General features: G+C 46.6%; 1 protein-coding gene across 2 annotated transcripts in view; it reads right to left on the minus strand.

Annotated features, from left to right (window-relative positions):
• Window positions 1–4253: 4253 nt before the first annotated feature.
• Window positions 4254–24187, minus strand: part of LOC147610219 (uncharacterized) — a 31573-nt gene continuing 11639 nt past the window's right edge. For both annotated transcript variants that reach the window (XM_086786444.1, XM_086786445.1), the window contains exons 3-5: window positions 5245–5526; window positions 4831–4994; window positions 4254–4736 (exon numbers count right to left, since the gene is read on the minus strand). In XM_086786444.1, coding sequence (XP_086642570.1) covers window positions 4400–4736; window positions 4831–4994; window positions 5245–5526 — 783 coding nt within the window. In that variant the 3' untranslated portion in view covers window positions 4254–4399. The remainder of the gene's footprint in view (window positions 4737–4830; window positions 4995–5244; window positions 5527–24187) is intronic.

The following is a 24187-nucleotide window of genomic DNA, read 5'->3' on the forward strand; positions in this document are numbered from 1 at the left end:
GCTTTAGCCCAACTAGTAATGCTTGTTCACGCATAAGCTTCTTCAATGTACTAGCTCTTATATATGTATAGATCTTATGTGTATGTATAGCTCTTCAGTCATCTTTGAAGAGAAAAAAAACTTATCCCATGCTTTTTTTGTCATGGTTTTGGATCAATGTGATAAATAAGGTTAGTGCCCAAGTGCAATCCGATTAATGATAGTTCATGTTCATCTTTTTCAGTCCTATCCTCAATTGGATTAGTGGGTGCATTTTTCTTAATTAATTTCTATAACTTTTTGTGCATGAGAAGATACTTCATTTCGATCATTACATGTGAATGTTTGCATGTGCCAACTGATATCCCCACTTGTGATTTGTAACACCAATTTATGCTCATAACAGCTAAGTGACTGTTAATGACATTAATCCTTGATTAAAGCCAGCTAAAATTGGAGTGTTCAATTGAGCTTGGAGATGACAACATTGATGGGGATTTTTGCATGAGGATGTTGCCCTTGATGCGTTGATAAGGCACATTTAAAATCTCTAGGTCAATCCACGCAAAAACGCCCCAATCAATAGTAAATCAGCAACTGGTTTTTTCTTTCTAGAGTGGCACGACCCATGGATGGAATCTCTTGAGATTCAAGGTATAGACTCTTTGTATCTTGGGCAGCAAGCCCCTAAAAGGAATTGCCCCAATTTAAAGCACAGACCACATATGGTTCACAAACCACTCGATAGGGTGATGGCTTGTTTGCTCTACAGCTGGTGTATTTTGCTAATTCACATGAGTGAAGAAGTCGTCTAGGACTGAAGATTGCTCTCCTAAAAGCTCAATGCAATTGGTTGCTTGTGTGAGGAGAACAAGCTCTTGATCACAAAGGGAGAAGAGTGGATAATATATGATTAGTGAGACTAATTAATTAATTAGTGAGGAGATTAAGCCAATGTGAGCTGAGAGAATGATTTGGAGAAGCTCAAAGAGGAGAGGAAGGCTCTGATACCATGTCAAAAGATTGAACATGGATCCTCAAGCATGCATGGCTATTTTGTGCTTAGTCCTAATTATTATGATTAAAGAACACTAATCATATGGTGGGTGGGTGTAGTATAATCAACAACATAATGATGATCCTAATGACTTAATCAAGCTTGAATCAACCACAATTAAGTTACAAGATGGAAAGTTGTACTCATAGAGAGGCTTGAGAGCTCCTTGTATTCATTGCTTGAAAATGACCCTTGTTATATGAGGAGGGTACACCTCTTACAAATGTGCTCATGTGGGATAATGTCCAAGTATGATGTGGCTACATTCTCATGATCTTGGTTCTCTACTCGTACCTTGCCCTCAATGGCACCACGAATTTCAACAGTGTGAACACTAATCACTTGTTTATAAGTCGATTTTGTCAATAAGGAATATATATTTATTCCCTTGCATAGAATACTTGTTGCCAGCTCTTCTTTTCTCTACTCTTGCTTGGATGTATATGGATATATGCTAGACAGCTTTGAGTGTAGGTTTCCTTCTCCCATTAGCTTCTTCTTTCCCTACCTTCTTTGAGAGAGAACCACCGTGAAGACCAATTTCTACTCGCCTCCATTTGAAAAGAGAGCTTTTCCTTCACCCCTTTAACAAAGGAGAATTCTTGTACTACAATAGAGTGACGGGATGGAGGACAAGATAGTGCACCCACATTGGGGAGTTTCATTATGGCTCAAAGGCACAACGACACATGATTCGACAAGGCTAAGGTAAGCAGTTGCCTTGAGCACATGTCAGGGTAGCTAGCAAACAAAGCGGGGAAAGAAAGAAGGTAGCAAGGAAAAGAAGTCCAAAGCCATGCCATACCAAAAAGACGACAAGTGCTTCAAGTGTTGGCAAAAAGACCATATCTATCAAAGTGCCTATGTTGGTGAAGGTTCTTAAAAAGGGAAGGTGGGTGTTAACAAAATCCGTGATGCGTGGGTCAAACTTCTCAATTGAAGACTAGCTACCTATCTCAAGTAAATTGCATGCAAAAGGATAAGAGAATATAGAAGTTCACATCACACTACTCTTCTTCTAATCCAAGTAAAAGGCTACAAAAGTTTTTTCAAGAGAAGGTTTGAAAGATGCTCGAGAGCAATTTAGCATAGTTTTTTCTTCACGTTTTGTTAAACTCTAAAGAAAAATGTGTCCTTAGCAAGACATTTTGAGGCCTTGGCCACTTTATACACTTATTCTTCTAGCATCAAAATGCCTAATTTGACAACAAATATTTTTTCCCAACTTACTACTCATGTATACATAAAGCCTCTATAAGAAAAGTCTCATGAGACCTAAAATGAACCCCATAAATGGACAATTTTATGTCACTACGGTACGAAACTAGTGTTAGGAGCTAAACATTTTAGCACACCAAATATATGGTCGTTACCTAATGAAAATTTCCTTTCCCCAACTGCATACTTTCATATTAAGTAGCCTACTTGTGATCTCTTTTTGTGGACATTTTTATGTACCTAAATCCTAATGAAGCTACAAGTTACATTTTCTCAATTTTCACTTTGAATATACATTCTCACTCTAATTTTTAGTCTTTCATTGTAATGCTATGTGATTAGATGTTCTTCTAGTTAGGGAACATAGGAGTCTTTTATCAATTAGAAACGTAGGAGTCTTTATCAATCTATTAACAACTTAACCTCCATGCATTATGTTTTTAGTTAAGCATTTATAGAATGGTTTGGTCGTGTTAGTGAGGCCCTTCTACATTATAGAACCATTCAATCTATTATTTAATTCTTTTCAATTGATTATTCCTTACCAACGCTATAGGGATTTTAATTTTCATTGTAACCACCTTACAACTCTCTCCACCTTTACCTATTTTTTAACTCTATTATTCCACATCAAAGAAACATCCTTATTTTTATACACAAGGAAGGTAAATGTGAGACACTGACTTGATATGAGATGTATAATTATAAGCAGCATCCATAATTATTTGATTAAACTCAAGTGCAATTATTTTGGCTACGTTTAATTTACATTAAGCAACTCATGGAGGAGAGGTTCACTAAAAAAATATGTAAGATAACACATGAGCTCAACAAAATGAATTAACTTTTGAGTGGATAAAAAGTGTATCATGCAACATCCTATCTTTGTTTGAAATATCAAGTGGCAAATTTTTTCCTCTTATTTTTCTTTATTTATAAGAATTGTTTTTACTTTCCCTCTAATTTCTTTCTTTTCCCCTCAACCTTTTTTGCACATACTCAAATTTTGCATCCTTTTCTTATTAATTTTCTTTCAATTTTCGGATGATTTTGCTGAAATTTTTCCCTCTATTTAGCTTGTGCTCTTTTATGTAATTTCTCCATTTTGATTGAATTTTACGTAAATTTTCCCACTATATGTTTTGGTCGTCTTCCTTTTCTTTCATTTCTCCACTCGTTTATTTTATTCATCCCTAATTTGTAGCAATTTGTTTCTCTTTATGTACATTGTTGAACTTTCTCTCTTGCTAATTTATTTTAATTTTCCTCCATTTTTTACTATATCCACTCCTCCATATTTTCAACTTCTCTCCTTCCTCCTCTTACTTGCTTCACTTTTAAGTTTCCTCCTCCTCTCAAATTAGTTAATCTACTTTAGTTTTCCTCCATTTTTTACTATACCCACTCTTCAACTTCTGTCCTTCCTCCTCTTGCTTCCTTAACTTTTAAAATTCCTCCTCCTCCTCTCCTCTCCTCCTCTCCTCCTCCTCCTCCTCCTCCTCTCCTCTCCTCTCCTCTCCTCTCCAAAAGCCAGTTTATATCTGCATATAATTTCTCTCTTGCTAATTTATTTTAGTTTCCCTCCATTTTTTACTCTACCCACTCCTTCCTATTTTCAACTTCTGTCCTTCCTCCTCTTAATTCCTTAACTTTTAGATTTCCTCCCCCTCCTCTCCTCCTCTTCCTATCAAATTTCAAAAGCCATGGTTTATGTCTGCATACAATGTCTCTCAAGGTTTTTATATATTGATCAAATTTCTACGTTTACTTTATGCATATGCATAGCTCTTGATGTAACCTAACAAAAAGCCATCTGCTATTCACGCACAGGATTGGTGTAGACGATGCACTAATCTAGTTCATTCAACAGCTCAGTATTTACCATAGCTAAGATAGCTAAGACTTGAGGTATTATGCTTAAAAGAGTCTTCTACCATATCAGCTACCACTAGTTCAGTGTACGTGCTTGCTACAATGCTTGCAAGTTGGACCACCACCTCATGAAGATGCCCTCTATACAAAATAAACAGGAATGTTTCTGCAGTACCTGATTACAGCGTATCTACATCGCCATATCATTCACACAATGTGCTGTCACAAAAGCAGAGCCCACCAAGCTCATACGCCTAGCTCTCATACTTCTGTTCACTGGCTCAAAATGCGGCACATAGAGCAGCCCAAACAGTATTCTTTGCCATTGGGTGCATGGGATACTTTCAAGGGACATGAATGAGGCCCTTTACATGGCTCTGGGACATAGTATGGATTGCCATCAGGTCTAGTTTGATGACAGCTACTACAGAAGTGAATCTGGCCAAAGCAAAAGTAAGTTGCCACTGCACAGCAGTATCTGCACTTATATTCGACATATTTTTCCCCATGGCCTTTATTGCAAGCCATGTGGTCGCTTATGGCAGCACTGCAGCCCCCACATACGAGCTCGAGGGGGTTGTGTGGATTTCTGTCTCCATGGTCATCCAACCTACTCAGTAAGTTGCAATGAAGAATACACCATCAGAGAAATGGAATAACAATGGGAAAGAAACTCAAAAAAGATTAGGTCAATATAGCCTTACCACACATCTACAGCACAATCGCGATTTCCACCATAATAAGGATTCTGACACTTGCAGCATAAATAATACTGATACTTGTGCAAGGCATAAGCTTCAAGTTCTCCAGGCTCCATGGAGAGACTCAATTTTTCCATCCTCACTCTTTTCAGAGCTCTTTCTTTCACCTGAATCCCACAAAAAATGGTTGTATTTTTTTCCTTTTAGCTGTAGTATGCATCTGCAACCATCTAACTTTTAGGTTTATGCGACGGGCATGTGACAGCATGTGATTTTAGTTTTTAGGCGACAGGCACCGCACTAGTGTAGGCTGTGCAGATTCGCAACCAGGTTCCTACCCTGGCAGCCAAAACCCCTCACCACCAGGCTGGGTATTATTATCCAACACTTTAAAACCTGACATGTATACAAACGTACCAGATTCAACAGCTCCAAAGGCTTCTGCAGAAGATTCTTCAGGCTTTCATGTTCCATGTATTCGGAACATTGCGGGCATTTAAGATAGCCAAAAGTGATCTCTGGACCAGGAAAACCTTCCTCCAGCTTTTTCTTTGCACAGTGAAAATGAAAGACATGCCCACACATGAGTTGGACTGATGGAGCGCTCCGAAGGGGCTCCACCATACATATTGTGCACCAGTCATCTGCAGAGGGCAGGGCATGACCCTTGGGTAACAAGACATTTTCTCGACAGCCATCCTGAAAAACAAGTCCATTCACATTGGATAGATCATCTTATATGAAAAGAGTGGACAGTCTAAAACCTTTGCAACAAACTGAACCAGCTTCTCAAGCATTACAAGTTCATTAATGTCACATGGATCAGGCTGCAGATGCATCCATGATGTATGCATGCGAGTGCAACCTGCTGTAAGGCATACAAAAAACCCCCAAAAAAAAGAGCTACCTCCTTAACGCAATTGTAGACTAAGAAGGTCACCTGCAGGCCCAGCAACATAAAGATGTTCAAAATTCATGTTTACCCAACCAACTGAAATGAGCCTAAACCAAGTAACTGGCATCCTCGGTGCAGCTCGGTTCTGGCAGGACACTCCGTTTTCGCTTCGCCTTCGACTAAGCTTCAGACACTGATGGAGGCTCCTCCTGCCCCACCTCAGAGGGACTCTTCCGCAGCCCCCTCGCCCGCCCCTGAGGATACCCCCATTAGGCTTTCTATTTCGCCAGAAGAGGAAGCGAGCCTCGCCGCAGAGGTGGAACGCCTCCAGGCACATTCCACCATCTGCCGTATAGTCGGCACTTGCCCCAGCAAAGGGGAGATCCGGGATCTTCTCCAGGCCCGCCTTCTTGCAGATGTGGGCAAGATCCTGGACGTTCAGTTACTAGGCCGCGGACACTACCAGATTGAGTTCCAGACAGCCCAGAGCGTGGCCCAGGTCCTAGCCATGAGTCCCCTTGACATCAGGGGCGCTCGGGCCTTCTTCAGACCTTGGCAGCATGGCTTCGACCCAGCAACGGCCGAGCAAGGAGAGCGCCTATTCCATGTCACAGTTTGCTTCCCTGGACTACGCCGCGAGTACCTTCCGCTCCTTTCTAGGATAGGAGCATTGGTGGGATCGGTGCTTGAGACTGGCCCCACAGCAGCTTCAGTGGTGGCTAGAGCAGCTGGCCTGCCTTCGGTCAGAGTTTTGGTTCCTGACATCTCCTCCCTTCCGAAGGTCATTCAGCTACCTAGGATGGGGGCGGGGGTGGGATCGATCAGAGAGTGGAGTTCTCAAGGCTCCCGAACCAGTGTTTTATATGCAGGCAGGTCGACAACCTGGCCAAGGCCTGCCCTCGCAAGAGACCCCAACCTTCACCGCAACAGCAGGCCCCCGATGGCCCGCCCACAAATGCGGCTTGGCAGGCAGCCTCCGGGACACCTGCTCAGCCCACAGAGACCTCAGATTGGCAGCCTGGACAGGGGTGCCGTAGAGGGAGACAGCCACAGCAGCATGCCCAGAGACCGATGCAGCAACAGTCACACAGTCTCAGCATCACTGGGTTCCAATGAGGAACAGCTTTGCTCCCCTCCAGAAGGAGACCCCAGCGCAGACTGAGGATCAGGAGATGCCAGCACCCCCTCCTTCGCTCCCACCCCCCCCCTCCCCCGCCGTCCCCCCCTCTTGCCTCGCTTCCACCTTCGGCTCCTCCCGTTCCCGCTCCCGTTTTGTCAGCGGCTCCCCCCCCCCCCCCTTTCCCCCTCCGCTCGCCTCAGCTCCTCGGGAGGCCCTGGCAGTATCCTGGCGCTCACCTGCAGTCCGGCGGGCACTAAGCACCGACCTTGCTCGAGCACCACAGAGGAGACCTACCATGCCGATTCCGGCTTCACGGATATCCTCTATCCGCAGTCGGCTGAGTAGTCTCGACACTAGATAGCGCTCGGAGGCTTTTGACTACTCCTTCACATGGCTTTTTGGAGCGGAGGGCCCCCATGAGCCAGCACCCATCAAAGTTCATGTGGTGATACCTCCGGCCCGAGGGGAGGAGGCACTTGATTCAGCGGTGGACTTCTCCTTCCCTCTCTGTGGCACTAGAGACCGGGAGTGGACTCTGGATCTCGCTCTTAGCATTCTGAAGACTCAAGCAGTTGAGTTTTCTCACCATGTGAGCGATCTGGAGATGACAGACGTGATAGGCCGACTCTGGGAGCTGGCTCATTTCTTTGATATCGAGAGTGCGGATGCCTCCGGGGTTCGACGTTTGGTGCTTTGCATAGTGGCAGACCTAGCACGCGACCCTGGTTATGTATGCATACACGAGGTTGCTCTCTCTGAGCGGGAGGCAGTCGCCATGGGACACAGCCACTGGCACCTGATCCGAGATTCTTGCAGCACACCGGGTGGGCAGATTCGTAGCCGCTCGGATGGGGACTATTCTCCATCCAAGCCGCTTGCGAAGGCCCGCTGTATGGCTGAGACAGCCTCCACCTCAGCAGGTCATCCATGAGGATCATCTCATGGAATGTACAGGGCCTTGGCGGCGCACACTATGTACGTTATCGTGGTTGCTTGAGGCAAGAGCTTCAGAGATGCCTGGTTGGGGGCAGTATTGATATTCTAATGATGCAGGAGCACCATTTGAGTGAGCAGGATTCGGAGATATGGTTCAGTGATGCCTGGTAGATGGGACACATTCTGGTCTGCAGGGTTTGGCCCCTTGGGTGGGCAGGGAGGAGTATGTATGGTCATTGCGGATGTATGGCGGCAGGCCATTGTGGATCGCGGGGTCATTGTGCCTGGTAGAGCACAGTATGTTATTCTGAGGATGCACGATGAGCTCTTTGGCGTGCTCAATGTCTATGCGCCCAACCATGCTAGTGCCAGAGCAGAGTTCTGGACCCTTGTTACAGATGCATTGCCCGAGGCCGCACATTGGTGTGTCGGAGGAGACTTCAACATGCTTGAGGACCCGGCCGATAGGGTGGGAGGCAATCATGTTACAGTGCACGGCACAGAGCTTGCAACTTGGGAGCGATTTTGCATGACACTGCGGGCAGCATGAGGCTTTCTCCCGCTCTCAGGACAGTCTTAGTTTTTCTCGGTCGGATCGCCGGCAAGGAGGGACTAATCTATCACGGATTGATCGCTTCCGTTCGGGGAGCGTGGGGGCTCCGTTGGCATTCTCGCTGGCACCTCTTTTTCAGACCATGCGCTAGTTATTTTGACACTTGAGGAGAGGACATGGGAGACCAGCTTGTAGTTGAGGATCCCAGAGAGGATACTTACAGATCCCAATCTTTCTGAGGACATTGAGAGGATATGGCATGATAGCCAGAGCTCTAACCTGGATGCAGCAGGCCAGTGTGCCTAGGGACTCATCGAGCTTAGCTCTTTCTGAGGACATTGAGAGGATATGGCATGATAGCCAGAGCTCTGACTTGGATGCAGCAGGCCAGTGTGCCCAGGGACTCATCGAGCTTAGCTCTTTTTTGCACGCTGTAGCCTTGACACGGCTGGGAGAGACACGAGAGCGACAGCGTCGCTTGAGACATAGCCTTGCTTCGCTCCAGTGCCTTCAGGAACAGCAGCCTACATGTGAGTGGGTGGCGTCCCAACTGAGCCAGGCACACCAGGAGGTTAGAGAGGCAAAGGAGCAGAGACATGAGAGGCCTCACAGTAGACGCAGCTTGGTGATAGAGTGACTGGGGAGTTCTTTGAGATTACCGGACCCCGCCATGCTCGAGCAAGGGTACGCCAGCTCAGGAGACAGGACAGATCGTTAGCCACTGAGCTCGGGGAGATTAGAGCCATTGCCACTCAGTTCTATAGAGACCTGCTTTCAGCGGAGCCAGCCACCGAGGCACGTGATGCTTGCAGACAGACTGTGTGGGCCCATGTGCAGAGGAGGGTCACAGATCGCATGCGCACAATTCTGGGTGAGAGCCTTTCAGAGGATGAGCTTGTTGAGGCTTTGAGGGTCCTTCCGCGCCATAGTTGCCCTAGGGAGGACGGATTGACGCCTGCCTTTTTTATGCGCTATTGGGACCTTTTGGGGCCACGCCTCCGCCGGGGCTTTCAGTATGTTTTGGACACTGGGGTGATGCCACAGAGCTTTTCAGAGGGCTTGATCTTTCTTATCCCCAAGGGGGAGGGAGTGTCTGATGATATTCGGCATTGGAGACCTATTACGATCCTCAATATTGTCTACAAGGTCCTGGCGAAGGCCTTGAGTTTGAGGATCCAGCCCTTCCTTGGGAAGCTGATTCATGCTACCCAAACAAGATTCATCAAGGAGCGCAGTATCCTTGACAACATTGACACCTTCTGGGAGGCGACGGCCCGAGCTAGATTTCTCGGTGAGGACCTGGTCGTGATGCTTCTCGATTTTGAGAAGGCATACGATAGAGTCGATTGGGGTTTCCTAGAGGGCACTATGCTTCGCCTCGGTTTTGAGCCAGTCTGGATTCGAGGAGTGGCGGCTCTATATTCCACAGCTCATAGCCAGGTGCTGATGGTAGGAGGACGGGGGCCGAGTTTTGAGTTGACCAGATCAGTCCGTCGGGGGTGCCCTCTCGCCCCGTTTCTTTTTCTCTTCTTTGCTGAGGCTATGAGCATGTATCTGACAGTAGAGGAGGTTGGTTTGAGAGGACTCCAGCTCCCAATCCACGGTGAGGACCTGCTCGATTCTGAGTTTGCTGATGACACGGGATTGTTTTTGCATGGCCAGGAGGCCAATCTTTAGAGGGCAGAGCAGTCGCTACATGTTTTTGGTGCAACTTCGGGAGCATTGATCAATTGGTGCAAGACAGTGGCCTTTTGGATCAGTAGCGCTCCCGCTCCAGCATGGAGCCCAGACCCGGGTTTTAGATGGATTCCTCCTGGCACAGCAGTGCGGTATTTGGGATGCCAGATTGGACTTGATTTGTCACCTGAGCAGCAGATCGCCCCGCTTCTTTTGAGCATTCAGAAGAAGCTTTTGTATTGGAGTACAGCTCGGCTATCCTTGGCTGGGAGGGTGGTGGTGACAAATCAGGTGCTTTTAGCGACCATGTGGTACATCACGTCTTGTTGGATTTTCTTGAGCTCTTGCATCAGCCATGTACAGAGGTTGATCAGGAACTTTCTTTGGTCTAAGGTTGCTTGGGCAGTTATTACTCTTCCGCTGGCCCAAGGGGGGGGGCTTGGGCATTATAGATCCAATTGATCAGAGTAGAGCCTTATTGGGGAAGCTTATTGTTCAGGGGCTGCTTCCAGGCGCTGAGCCTTGGAAGGAGCTTCTTTTTCAGCGACTGCAGGCTAGGGCTCCCCCAGCCAGGGGCACTTGGGCACCAGAGATACGATGGATCTTCATAGAGATGAGGAGGACAGGCCTCAGTAGAGGATGGGAGGACAGATTTGCCTTGAGCATCCTGCGAGCTTGGGAGCTGCTGAGACCGGGGCTTTCTCAGAGACCTCCTACTTGTGATGAGGAGCAGGCCAGACAGCCGCTCATCTGGAGCCCCGCGGTATGCACTGAGCAGGGTCATATGCTGGGTTCTCGGCCTCGTCTAGCCTGGGGACCATTGGCGGCAGGCCCAACACGCAGTTTTGGAGACTGGCAGGCCTTCTGCAGTCTCCCAGAGGAGGTCCAGGTGAAGAGGCTGAGTCACTTCAGAGGGGGGCTGATTATGAGGGATGACATTCAGGAGGCACTCACTGAGGAGTGGTTCACGCCTTTCGAGCCAGTGGCCCCATGGTGGATGGGAGCCTTTACACAGTTGGAGATCCTAATTGTTGTCAGAGCGTGCACTGAGGATGGTAGATGCCTCTACTATGAGATCCAGGATGAGGGCAAACTTCAGAGAGTGCAGGCGGAGTCGCCTTTGGTTCCAGAGTGCATCTTTCAGAGGATACGGGTAGTGGCCGCCGCTTCCCGGAAGTGGCATATTGATCCAGACCCTGCAGATGTGGACTCTGATTGGCGCATATGGGCATATGCTGCGCGTCCCTTGGCCCGGCTCCAGTGGGACCCTAGCGAGTACGAGTGGCATGATCCTTATGCGTCCCCCGAGGCCACAGAGATTACCTTTTTCCAGTACACTGTTCGGTTGGGGAGGCATATTTTGACTACGAGGAGGATGGTCTCTCCAGCTGCATCGGAGCATTGGCGGCTACAAGGACTCTCACAGGAGTTCCTAGAGGATTTTTGGACCAAGCTCTGGGCTAGTCGACAGGCTCGCAGGATCTCGACTTTCCAGTGGCTGGTTGCCCACAGGGGCTCTGCAATTGGCACGTGGCTTGTTTACAGTGGTCTTCCGGCGGCCTGCGTCCGATGCGGCCACCCATTGGAGACACACAGACACTACCTATGGGACTGTCCACAGGCGCAACAGATTTGGCTAAGGATGCTGCGCATTTTGGCCCCCCTCTCTCCAGAGGGCATGTATACGTGGGGTGCCGCTGCTTGGTCGACTTCGTCAGGGCCTGCTCTGGGATACGAGACGGAGCAAGACAGCCAGGCCATCAGATTCATCAGGGGCCAGCCTCGCCTTGTTCCTTCACCGGATTTCTCGTCCGCCGCCGGCTGGACACAGGAGAGGGATCTACGATGGGAGCTCCTTAGCAGCCTCACCATCTGGTTCACCTGGAGAGCCCGGTGTTTTAGGGCCTTTGAGGGAAGACTGGAGCCACCAGCAGAGACTGTTCGGGGGATTTGGCAGGAGTTGATCCACACCCTGCGAGAACAGTATGACCACATCCGGGGCGACTCGGATGCGGTGATCTTGCAACGCCAGGCCTTTCACACCACTTGGCGCAGCGGCCCCTTCTATACACTACACGCGGGTACCCCCCGCTGGCATCACAGGCCACCTGTTTGGCTTTTCCCCCCTCCTATTGTATGATATAGCCTCTCAGTTATTTGTACTGATATTTGTACTTTTTTGCACCTAGGGAGAGTCTCCCTAGCTGCCTTGATTGGATCTCTGCTCTGCCTTCTTATGAGCAGGAGAGTTTTTTTGCAGCCCAGCGGGCGTTTTTTATAACTAATGAAAGGATCTTTTCTCGGAAAAAAAAGTAACTGGCATCCTCTCGCATGGCTGATGTTCTATCATGTTATGTCATCTCATTGTCTGTTGTCAGCTGCTGCTTTTTTTCTAAGCGTGGAAGCGCATACATCGAGCTAGTTGCTTGTCTGGGCAGCCAGCAGACAAAGCAAGGAAAGGAAGAAGGTAGCAAGGAAATGAAGCCCGGGGGCAAGCCATTCATACCAAAAAGAGGGCAAGTGCTTCAAGTGTGGACATAAAGACCATATCTATCAAAGTGTGTGAGGATTATGTTGTTAATCCCTCATATTGTGTACTAATTACTACTTAAGTACTTAACTTAGAGAACAAGAGACTTCAGGAGAACACTTGAGAGAAGATTGAATTGAATTGATTAAACTGAGTACAATAGGTCTCTTATATAGGAGATGAAGAGACACATTTGAAGAGGCATGTCCTTTGACGAAAGGAGATGACCATAGACGAAAGGATACAACTTTAGGCTAAGGGATGTGTCTATTCGATGTAGAGGCACAACCATTCATCAAGGGATACAACCATTCGTCGAAGGGATGTAGCTATTCGATGAAGAGGTGCATCCTTTGGCGAAGAGTCGCAACCAGTCAAGGGTAGGGGTTCCCTTGGCTGGTTACTCTTTGCATCTGCAACAAGAATCAGCAATGAAGAGAGGATCTGATACATACATACGTCACAATCGTGACATTCCCTCCCATTTAAAATAAAACCCATGTGTCAAATGATAGACATCCGTTTGTCAAAGAACTCCTGAAGAAGATTAGGGTACTACTGCATGTCTTCATCTATTTGCCAAGTGGAATCAGACTCATCCAAATCCATCCACTTCACAAGAAATTCTGTAGTCAACTTTCTTCTTGTTTCCTTCTGTCGCACGTCAAGAATTACTTCTGGAACAAGGATAATATGGTCATCTTCAATTTCTGGTACATATGAAGATAAGTCTGGAACAGGCGAATCTCCTTGAACATACTATTTGAGCCAAGAAATGTGAAAAGTCGGATGAACCTTCCCCCATGAAGGTGGAAGTTCCAACTTGTAACTGACAACTTGTAACTGACAACTGAATTTTTCTTAAGAATCTTGAAAGGCCCATAGAAGCGAGGTCGCAACTTTGGAAAAACTGACTTCACTGTTTTGTAGCGGTGAGGTGCCACATACAACAAGACCAAATCTCCTTCTTGAAAATCTGCATGTCGACTGTAATATGCGGAAGCTTCGGAGAAGAATCAGTAACTTCAATACTCAGAATTCAGCACTCTTTTCGCGACGGAAATTAACGCACAAACTGAAAGGAGAAGTGCAGAAAATAGAGAGAGAGAGAGAGAGAGAGAGAGAGAGAGAGAGAGAGAGAGAGAGAGAGAGAGAGAGAGAGAGAGAGAGGTGGAGAGGACACAGTATTGGGTCCCAATTAGTCTCTGTAGGGCCCCCACCACGGATGGTGTATTTGCTTTATTAGAATGATGAGAAAACTGAAAGAAAATACAGCAATCTTGGACCTTTTCTTGGCAGGGAATACCCTGCCCTTGACCTGAATCCTTCACCTCTTTGCTTAGCACCCTCCTGGCTTTGTCTAGTCTCTTATGCTTGAGCTCTTGGTGGAGAATGAGATAAATGAATGGGATTGTGGGCTCTCCCTTTTATACTAGCCCAACTACAGCAGTCAGCCAGTACTACCAACTACTGCAGTCGGCCAGCATTAAATGCTCCCACGACTGGAAATTCAGTATAAAATGCTGAAAATATTCACATAAAATGCTGCATTTTTTCCTTAAAAGGCTGGACATGATGTGACTGCTTCTGATGGGCTGGGCACAGCTTTTCCAAACCTCAAGAGGGCTGGGCAGCCTGTATGGGCTGCCCCATACCTGCCCTACAGCCATGCAAAGGCTGTTTTCTCCTGAATTTTGCCTTTAGCTTGCCCTAGGGCTGTCCTACAGCTCCTCCATGGCTGGTGGTTTCAGCCTAGGCCTTCCTGGCCCTCATGGGGGTGGTTCTACATGCCCACACTAAGATCCGAGGTAGCCCTATGGGCTGGCCCCTTGTCCTAACCACTATCTACTCAGTTATCTGGCATCCGGTACCATACCAGATACACAGAACCACTGACATCATTCTAGAGGGAGACTCACAGGACTGGCACTGTTTCATGTGCAGGACAGTGCACACCTGACCTTGGACTCATGTGCAGGACAATGCACACCTGACCTCAGACGACTGAGATGGATCCTTGGCTGACTCGTCCCGGACTAGGCTCACATGGGACCAGTTCACCATCCCAGGTCCTGCACCTTCTGTACAGAAATGTCTACGTGGCATCAAATACCGATTTGCCCGAGAATAACAAGGTGGCATTGGCTAGTATCCTCTTGAAAGATACCGCCTTCCTTTGGTGGCGACGCAGGATTTCAGATGGCAAGTCTACTCTGACGTGGGATAAATTCCAGAGTGCTCTTCGCAAGGCTTTTGAGCCTGCCAATGCGAACTTTCATGCCAGGTCTTCTCTCCGCCGCCTGAGTCAAACTGGCTCCGTGGCCACGTACATCTCAGAGTTTCAAAAACTGGCTCTCGAGATAGACACTCAGCCCCTCTGACGAGCTTCACAGCGTCATTGACGGGCTTGAACCCACGATCCAAGACGAAGTCCATAAGTACAATCCTACCACCCTGGATGAAGCAATCTCGTATGTCGAGCGCATTAGTGATTACAAGCGTCCTCCCAGGAACTTTTCCTCCGACGCCCGTTCTTACCAGCGGAATCGACCCAATGGGACTAGCCAACCCCAGCATCCCAATCCTAGACAACCAAACTCTCGGCAACCATATTCTGGACAACAGTCCTTCCGGTCGCGCTTCTCCGGGCAAGCTCCCGCGTCAAACGCAGGATCCTCTCAGACCAAATCCTCTGGCAGCAGAAACCGAGATCGGTCCCGACAGGACCATTGTCAAATCCCCACGGATCCCCTCGTGATCGATCTTGGTTCGAAACTCGAATCCTGCAAACAAACGAACAACAAACAAGCAAGGGGGTGCAGGCCTGACTCACCTCCCAACCATGACAGCCGTGGGCGAGCCCACAGTCTTGGCTGTCCCCACCGAGCCACGAGCTGAGCTAACTAGGATGACGTACCGACTAATCTCCTCCTCACGACGTCCCATACCGCCGCGAAGCTGCCCTCGCGGGCCTCGAGATTGCTGCCGGCCTTGGCTGCATAAAGCAGGTGCACGTCTGCACTAGATCCAGGCTCCAAGACCATAGAGCTCTCACAAACTCGCGAGACTCTCTATAATACAATAACTAACCTTGGCCACTCTTTTATAGGCTCTTGGCCGGTCATCGGGTGTCCACACTTGGCCGCCCGCCCGTCCATACTTGGGTGCCCGCCCGTTAGTATTTCCCTAACTCAGCTCGTCAATCAGCCTGCCTAGTTCCAAGCTTCCCCAAGCCTCGAAACTAGTCTTGCATGCGTATAGCACACGGTAGATACCCACTGTGCACATGACATACTCCCCTTCCTCTAAGAGCTCACTCCTGAGCTCACTAAAAAGCCAGGGTAATCTCTCTGAAGAGAAGTCAATGTCTCCCATGTAGCGTCCTCCTCAACACGATCCTTCCACTTGATCTTGTATTCCGTGATAAGCGTATGACGCAATCTTCGTTCACGAAAGCCAAGAATCTTTTCAGGTTCGTGCGGAACAAATGTCATGTCCTGGACATCTATAATTTCTTGAGGAGTAACTAACTGATCTGCTCCACCCAGTACTTCCTTAAGTCTACTGACATGGAATACAGGATGAACTTTCACATGAGAAGGCAAATCCAATTCATATGCAACTGAACCAATCCGTCGTGTAACACGAAATGGTCCACAATATCTAGGGGATAATTTCGGAGATCGACCTGTCCGTAAAGTCGCGGAATCTTTCGGAACTCGCAAATACACCATCGTTCCTTCAGAGAACTCTCTAGGTGAACGATGTCTATTAGAATAAAACCTGTCGCGGTCTTGAGCACTTCTAATAGATTCCTTTGCAACTTGTAACATTTCCTGCATATCTTGCAAAAAATTACGTGCTGCATCATGCTGAAGTCCTGAGAATCCTACTGTAACAGGTGATCTTGGTTGAAAACCGTACATAAGCATGAAAGGACTAAACCCTGTACTCGTATGCTTAGTACTGTTATATGCAAATTCTAACATAGGAAGATAATCCTCCCATGAACTTTGTCTTTTGGATACATATGCTCGAAGCATATCCTCCAAAATCTGATTCACTCTTTCAGTCTGGCCATCAGATTGAGGATGATCTGAGGAACTCAAATTCAAAGTTGTTTCCAACTTCTCGAAAACAAGTTTCCAAAAGTCACTCGTAAACTTAGAGTCCCTGTTACTGACTATGTCCTGCAGTAACCCGTACAGTCTAAACAATTGCTCGATAAACAGCCGAGCTAATTGCGTAGCTGTAATATTCTTCCGGGTCGGTAAAAATCTAGCCATCTTTGTCAAGCGATCTACCACAACCCAAATAGAATCATGGCCTTGATGTGTTCTAGGCAATCCGGTAATAAAATCCATGGAAATACTTTCCCACTTATTACCTGGGATTTGCAAAGGATGCAACAACCCAGCCTGTCTAAAGCGTTCAGCTTTATTTGCCTGACAAATCTGACACTTGAGAACATAATCTTCTACATACCCTTTCATCTTCGGCCAATAAAAAGTGTGTTTCACTAATGATAGTGTCCTATGTACCCCAGGGTGTCCAGCAGAAGGGGCGTCCTGACACTCCCTCAGAATCTTGGACCTAATGTCCGGGATCTGTGGTACACAAATTTTGTCATTACGGAATAGTAAACCATTCCGAATCATCCACTGACCTCCTGCAGCCTGAATGGTAGACTGCTCAGTCACCGAGTCTTGGTCAATCAATGAGCTCCCGTCCTGGATCTTCTGCCAAAATGGACCAAAATAACTATCAGTCCTGCAAAGCCCTCTCAATGACTGAAATAAGTCAGTAGAAATCTCGGTGAACGACAAAGAATTCACCTCTCTAATCCGACTAAGCGCATCTGCAATATTATTCATGGACCCTTTCCGATAACGGATCTCAAAATCAAAATCTTGTATTAATTCTGCCCAACGAGCTTTCCAGCCTCTCAAATCGTCCGCATCACACACATACTTGATTGACTGATGATCAGTCAATACCACAAACTTGGAGCCATATAAATAATGTCTCCAAACCTTGAGAGCATGAATCACAGCATAAAGCTCCTTCTCAAGGGTTGGCCAACGAGATTGAGTGTCGTCTAGCTTTTTACTTTCAAAAGCAACCGGTCTACCATCTTGAAATAAAGCAGCCCCAATAGCATAGTCACTGGCATCAGTTTCAAGAACATAAGGCCGACTAGGATCAGGCAATGCTAAGATAGGTGCTTCCTTGACTTTATCTTTCAAAAGTCTAAAGGCCATATCCAAATCGTTATTCCAAGTGATAGGCTGATTGGACTTACGTCCACGACCTTTCAATAAGTCGATCATCGGTAGTGTGAGCTGAGAGTATTCCCGTACAGATTTCCTAAGAAAAACAACAAAACCGAGAAAAGAACGAAGTTGTTTCACTGTTCGTGGTATAGGCCAGTCCAAAACCTTCTGAACTCGGTCATAGTCAATGCTCAATCCATCTCTAGTGATCTTGTGTCCCAAGTAAATGATGTCGGTCATAAAGAACTCACATTTACTGAATTTAGCATACAGTCGATTCTGTCTTAAAATAGATAAGACAATCGTGAGGTGTCTGACATGATCCTCAAGAGTACGACTATAAATCAAAATATCATCCAGGAACACCACCACAAATTTTCCCAAATGTTCACGAAAAAGATCGTTCATCATTTGCTGGAAAGTGGCTGGAGCATTGGTTAACCCAAAAGGTAATACGAGAAACTCGTAATGGCCATACCTAGTCCGAAAGGCGGTTCTTTCGACATGCCTTTCATGAATACGTATCTGGTGATAGCCAGTACGCAAATCTATCTTCGTGAAATATTTCGCTCCTGCTAACCGGTCAATTAGGTCATCTGATCTAGGGAGAGGATAACGGTTCTTAATGGTCAGCTTGTTCAATCTTTTGTAATCTATACACATTCTCCAAGTATTGTCCTTCTTTCTCCTAAGCAACACAGGTGCACCCCAAGGTGATTTACTTGGACGGATCTGGCCCATCCTCAAATAATCTTCGAGTTGTTTAGCCAACTCATCTTCCTCAGCTTGGCTCATCCTATAAGGTGGAATACTCACAGGATGAGCACCAGGGATCAAGTCAATACGATGATCTACTGCCCGTTCAGGTGGTAAACCTGATGGCAGTTCCTTAGGAAATACATCTTGAAATGAATCAAGTATCTTCTGTAATTCTTTGCTTTCAAACACACTTAATTCATTCACATCCATGGAAGGGATGAGAAAAGAAGAAAGTGGAATCAATACACAATGAAAAGCGGTGTACAAAGAAGAATTCATTATATTTCCAAAATCAATTGTATTTACAAGAGGTCCCTGAGAGGGATGAATACAATCACCTAAAATACTATACTTGGTATCCCTATGCTGAAAAGAAAAAATATGACTAGACCAATCTATCTGGACATCAAGAGTCTTAAACCACTCAATCCCTAATAACAAGTCTACATTTTCCAGATGCATGACATAGCATTCCAGAGTATCTTTGTAGTCCTGAATCTGGATTGGAAGCATCTCGACCTTGCGATCCCAAACTTGTCTGCCCGCAGGTAGACGTACCTCATAGGTATGGTCGCTGAGTGTCGTATCAAGACTCAATTTCTGCACAAGTTTGTAGTTAACAAAGTTATGCGAACTGCCAGGGTCTAAAAGAATGTGAATTTTATGGCCATTCACTTCTCCATAAACTCGGAGAAGATCATGCATGCCAAATACCTTTGAATTGAACAGACAATCAGAACAAGTACTAGGGCGAGAAAGTACAGTAATTGACGTACCTGTCAAAGACAACTGGTTAGCTGCCTTTGGCTTGGGTCCTGCGTTTGACTTGGTACCCTTTTTCTTTGGGCACTCGCTACGCATATGTCCTTTTTCTTCACAGATAAAACAACGTCCTTCCTTCTTGAGCTTCAAAGCCCTAAGGAGTCGTTTCTTCTTGGCTGGTGTCGAACTTGTATTCTTCGAAGGTTGGTCCAAAGACTTGCCTTCAGTCGTGTTAGCCATAGGTGCGGAGAACTGTCTTTTATGCTTGTTCCCCTGCTCGGTAACGGGTTTTGACTTGGAAGAGACCATCGTATCATCATAGATACGAGCTGAATGAATGGCCTCGTCCAATGTTTTACATTTGTTATTTTTAACCTGTAATCGGTACGAGTCGGGTAAACCAGCTACGAAAAACCCCAACAGAGTAGTGGGATCCATCTTTGTAGCCTTCATCTGCAAGTCACGAAATTTCTGGAGATAGACCTCATAAGTGAGGTGCTGCGAGGTCATGGTCAAAGCTGAAAACCGGGCAACAACATCGTAGTCATCCTCTTTCTTGAGGAATTCTTTCTTGAAAATGTCTTCGAATTGTGCCCAAGTCGTCGGCTTTGGGTTCAGTTCCTTCCACCAAAGCAAAGCTTTGCCGGACAGGAAACCTGCTGCTAACTGTATCTTCTTTCCATCATCATATGGATGAAACTGAAAGTGAACTTGCCACTTATGTAGCCAAGTGTCCACGATCTCCTTGGTTCTCTGCTTTTGCTCGCCCCCGAACGGTTCCGGAGTAATATTGGGGCCTAAAGCAGAAGCCAAGGTATCCATTCCCGAGAAAGTAGAGAGGGTAGTGGTCAATAGAGCGATGGAGTTCTGCAAAGCCTGCATCTGGGCTGCGATTTGTGCCTGATGTTCCGCTGAAGAAGCTTCGAGAGCTACTTTGAACTCTTGGAAATCTGATTTTGACACAAACTCGTCAAAAAGATCGGCATCAGTGCCTTCCGTAGACGGCAAGCCTTCGCGTTCCACGAGGGGCTCCAACTCTGATTCTTGGGTCGACATCGTGAAGAGGGTACGTGGAGAGAAAATTTGGTCTTTGCACAACAAAAGTGCGAGCGAACTTGAGAGCTTGAGAGCTTGAAAACTTGAGAACTTGAGAACTCAAGAAGTCGAGAGATGTGTGGCAAGAAGCCCACGTGAGGGGGTTTATAAAGGTTTCCCAAAAGCCAAAAAAAACTCGAAAAGCTAAGCTTAGCTTTTGCTTTAGCTTTTGTGTTTTTTTTTCTTTTTTTTTCTTTTATATATATATATATATATATATATATATATATATATATATATATTGATATATATATATATATATATATGGATATATATATTCTAAAGTCTTAAAAAAAAATAAAACCTTGGAAACCTTTTGAACCTTGGAGGTGTCTTTTTAAAACTTTGAAATTTTAAACTTTTAAAAAAAACGAAAGCTAAAAAAAAACGAGCTTTCCTTGTGTTTTTTTTTTTTCAACCTCCTGGATTAGCCGGCGCTTGCAGACTGCTGACGTCGCCTGCACGCCTGCCCGCCTGCCCGTCGCCTGTTTTCTTGCCGTCACCTGCACGACTGCCGTCGGATGCTGAAATCGGCGCCTGCGACAGCCTATGCAAGGGCTATATGGCCACGTAGGCCTGGGCGCTGCCTGGCTGGGGCGCCTGCGTAGGCCTGGGCGCTGCCCGCTTGGCCTAGGCGCCGCCTGGGCTGGCTGCCTTAGCCTGGCCATATGCCTAGCGTAGGCCTGGGCTGGCTGCGCAGAGCTGCCTTGGCCGCCTGGCTGCACAGGCCTAAGGTGCCTGCAGCCGCCTATAGCCAACGCCAGAGACACCTGTCCAGCCTGCCAGCGTGCAAATCCGCTAACATGCCACCTTCTCAAACGCTGCTCTCCTTCGCTCACGTGCTCAAAAAAGCAACGAAAATTATCATGCGTTTTTTTTTCTGTTTTCTCTCACGACTGTACATGCGACTGCACACAAGGCCTCTTCTTTGCAAAAGCAATCAACCCTTACTAATCCTACCATCTCCCATCAACATGGGGTTCTTTGATGAAGGAAAAACACATACAAAATCTGAAAACTGCAGTATGCACAGAAAAAACAGCAAGCTTTTTTAACACATACCGTTCTTCGACCTCTTCTTCTCTACCTACCGACTTGCTCGTTCACGAGGTATGCTCTGATACCACTGTCAAATCCCCACGGATCCCCTCGTGATCGATCTTGGTTCGAAACTCGAATCCTGCAAACAAACGAACAACAAACAAGCAAGGGGTTGCAGGCCTGACTCACCTCCCAACCATGACAGCCGTGGGGGCGAGCCCACAGTCTTGGCTGTCCCCACCGAGCCACGAGCTGAGCTAACTAGGATGACGTACCGACTAATCTCCTCCTCACGACGTCCCATACAGCCGCAAAGCTGCCCTCGCGGGCCTCGAGATTGCTGCCGGCCTTGGCTGCATAAAGCAGGTGCACGTCTGCACTAGATCCAGGCTCCAAGACCATAGAGCTCTCACAAACTCGCGAGACTCTCTATAATACAATAACTAACCTTGGCCACCCTTTTATAGGCTCTTGGCCGGTCATCGGGCGTCCACACTTGGCCGCCCGCCCGTCCATACTTGGGTGCCCGCCCGTTAGTATTTCCCTAACTCAGCTCGTCAATCAGCCTGCCTAGTTCCAAGCTTCCCCAAGCCTCGAAACTAGTCTTGCATGCGTATAGCACACGGTAGATACCCACTGTGCACATGACAACCGTCGCAGCAATGATCGGCGCAACTTCAAGCGAGAAACCTCTTCAGGACAGCAAACCTCTTCATCAACTGCCACTTCATCCCAACCTAGTCGTCCAGGCCTCTGTACAATTTGTTATGGCAATCACCAGTGGTATGAATGTCCTCAGCGCCCTAAACCCTCCAACACTCGGCGCAATTCTCAGGTGGATAGTTGCCACCATGCTGATCATGACCCGCCTCCTATGAAAGACAAAAACAAACAAATAGCTTGCTCTGTTCGCGTTTCTGAAGTTGTCAGTACCCTGATGCTTAATGGCAAAAGTTTAATTTTTCAGTGATGCCGTTGTCACATTATGACATGATACTGGGACAATCTTGGCTGTATCGATATGACCCAGTGATCAGCTTTCGTTCTCATTCAATCCAGTTATACCATGATGGTCGAGAGCTGGAACTTCATGTCGTTTTCAGTGCCAAACCCATCACTGTTGTTTCTGCCCTGCAAGTCAAGCGCCTCATCCACAAACGTGACTGTACCACATCCTTGGTCATGTTACAGGAGATTGAAGCAAAAACTAGTGAGCAATCTCAAGCCTCGTCATCAACAACTGCTTACTTGGAGCAACCCTTCTTCAAGCCTTTTCAGGATCTATTTTCGAATGATCTTCCAACGACATTGCCTCCTCATCGTCCTGTGGATCACCCAATTGATCTTATCCCAGGTCAACCTCCTCCAACCCGAGCTCCATACCGTGTCTCTTACTCTGAATCTCAGGAGATACAAAGGCAATTACAGGAGTTGCTGGACAAAGGTCACATCCGTCCTAGCAAAAGTCCCTTCAGAGCCCCGGTTTTGCTTGTCAAAAAGAAGGATGGATCAATGCGGCTTTGCATTGATTACCGTGCTCTCAACAAGCTGACAATCAAGAACAAATTCCCTTTGCCTCGCATCGATGAGTTGTTCGACCAGCTGCTTGTGCAAAGGTGTTTTCCAAGATTGATTTGAAGTTCGGCTATCATCAAATTCGTATCCATAATGGTGATGAATACAAGACAGCCTTTCGGACAAAATATGGCCATTATGAATTCTTGATCATACCTTTTGGGTTAACCAATGCCCCGGCCACTTTCATGACCCTGATGAATGAAATTTTTGGGCCGTACTTGGACAAGTTTGTGATCGTTTATCTCGATGATATTCTGGTTTTTAGCCGATCTATGGTCGATCACAAAGAGCATTTACAGATTGTCTTTGAAGTACTATGCACCAATGTGCTGTACATCAACAAGAAGAAGAGCGAATTTTTCAAGAACCATGTGGAATATCTTGGTCACATCATTTCTGCTAATGGGATTGCAATAGATCCTAAGAAGATTCAGGCGATTGTGGAATGGCCTTTGCCTCTCACCATTTCAGATGTTCGATCTTTCTTGGGACTTGCTAACTTTTATCACAGCAAGGTGCATAGGTTTTCAGAGATTGCTGCCTCTTTGACAGAATTGACAAAGCTTGACAAACTTCAGTGGTCTTCTGAAGCTGAGCAATTCTTCAATGATCTCAAGCATGCGCCTTGACGACAACCCCGGTCTTGGCCATTGCAGATCCCACCCAGCCCTTTGATGTAATGATAGATGCCTCAGATCGTGCTTCTGGTGGAGTTTTGATGCAGAATGAACGTGTCATTGCTTTTGACAGTAGGAAGTTTTCAGCCATTCAAAGCACGTATCCTGTGTATGATAAGGAGTGGCAATTGTGCATGCTTATTGGACTTGGATGTTGGATAAATGTAATCCCAACTCCTTAGTCCAATTTAATGTGTGGTTTCTAGGCTAGTGGTCAGTGGTTGGTATAAAGCCTACAAATGGTTGGTGCATATGGTTCATGCAACTCATGTAACTAAAAATAGGGTAGAGGGCTCTCTAAATAAGGTACAAGTCGTGATCAAGTGATTATGTAAGTTTGGTTCATGCCTAATCATAATTAGAGTCTTTTTGTGTTAATCTCAAAGCAATTTTCTGCATATACTAGTTTTTGTCCCTCATGTTCATGATGTTTTGTACAAGCTTTGATCCACCTTGAGTATGTT

Source organism: Cibotium barometz, chromosome 49, assembly GCF_041138505.1.
Source record: "Cibotium barometz isolate CiBa-2024 chromosome 49, ASM4113850v1, whole genome shotgun sequence".
In the NCBI taxonomy this organism is placed as follows: domain Eukaryota; kingdom Viridiplantae; phylum Streptophyta; class Polypodiopsida; order Cyatheales; family Cibotiaceae; genus Cibotium; species Cibotium barometz.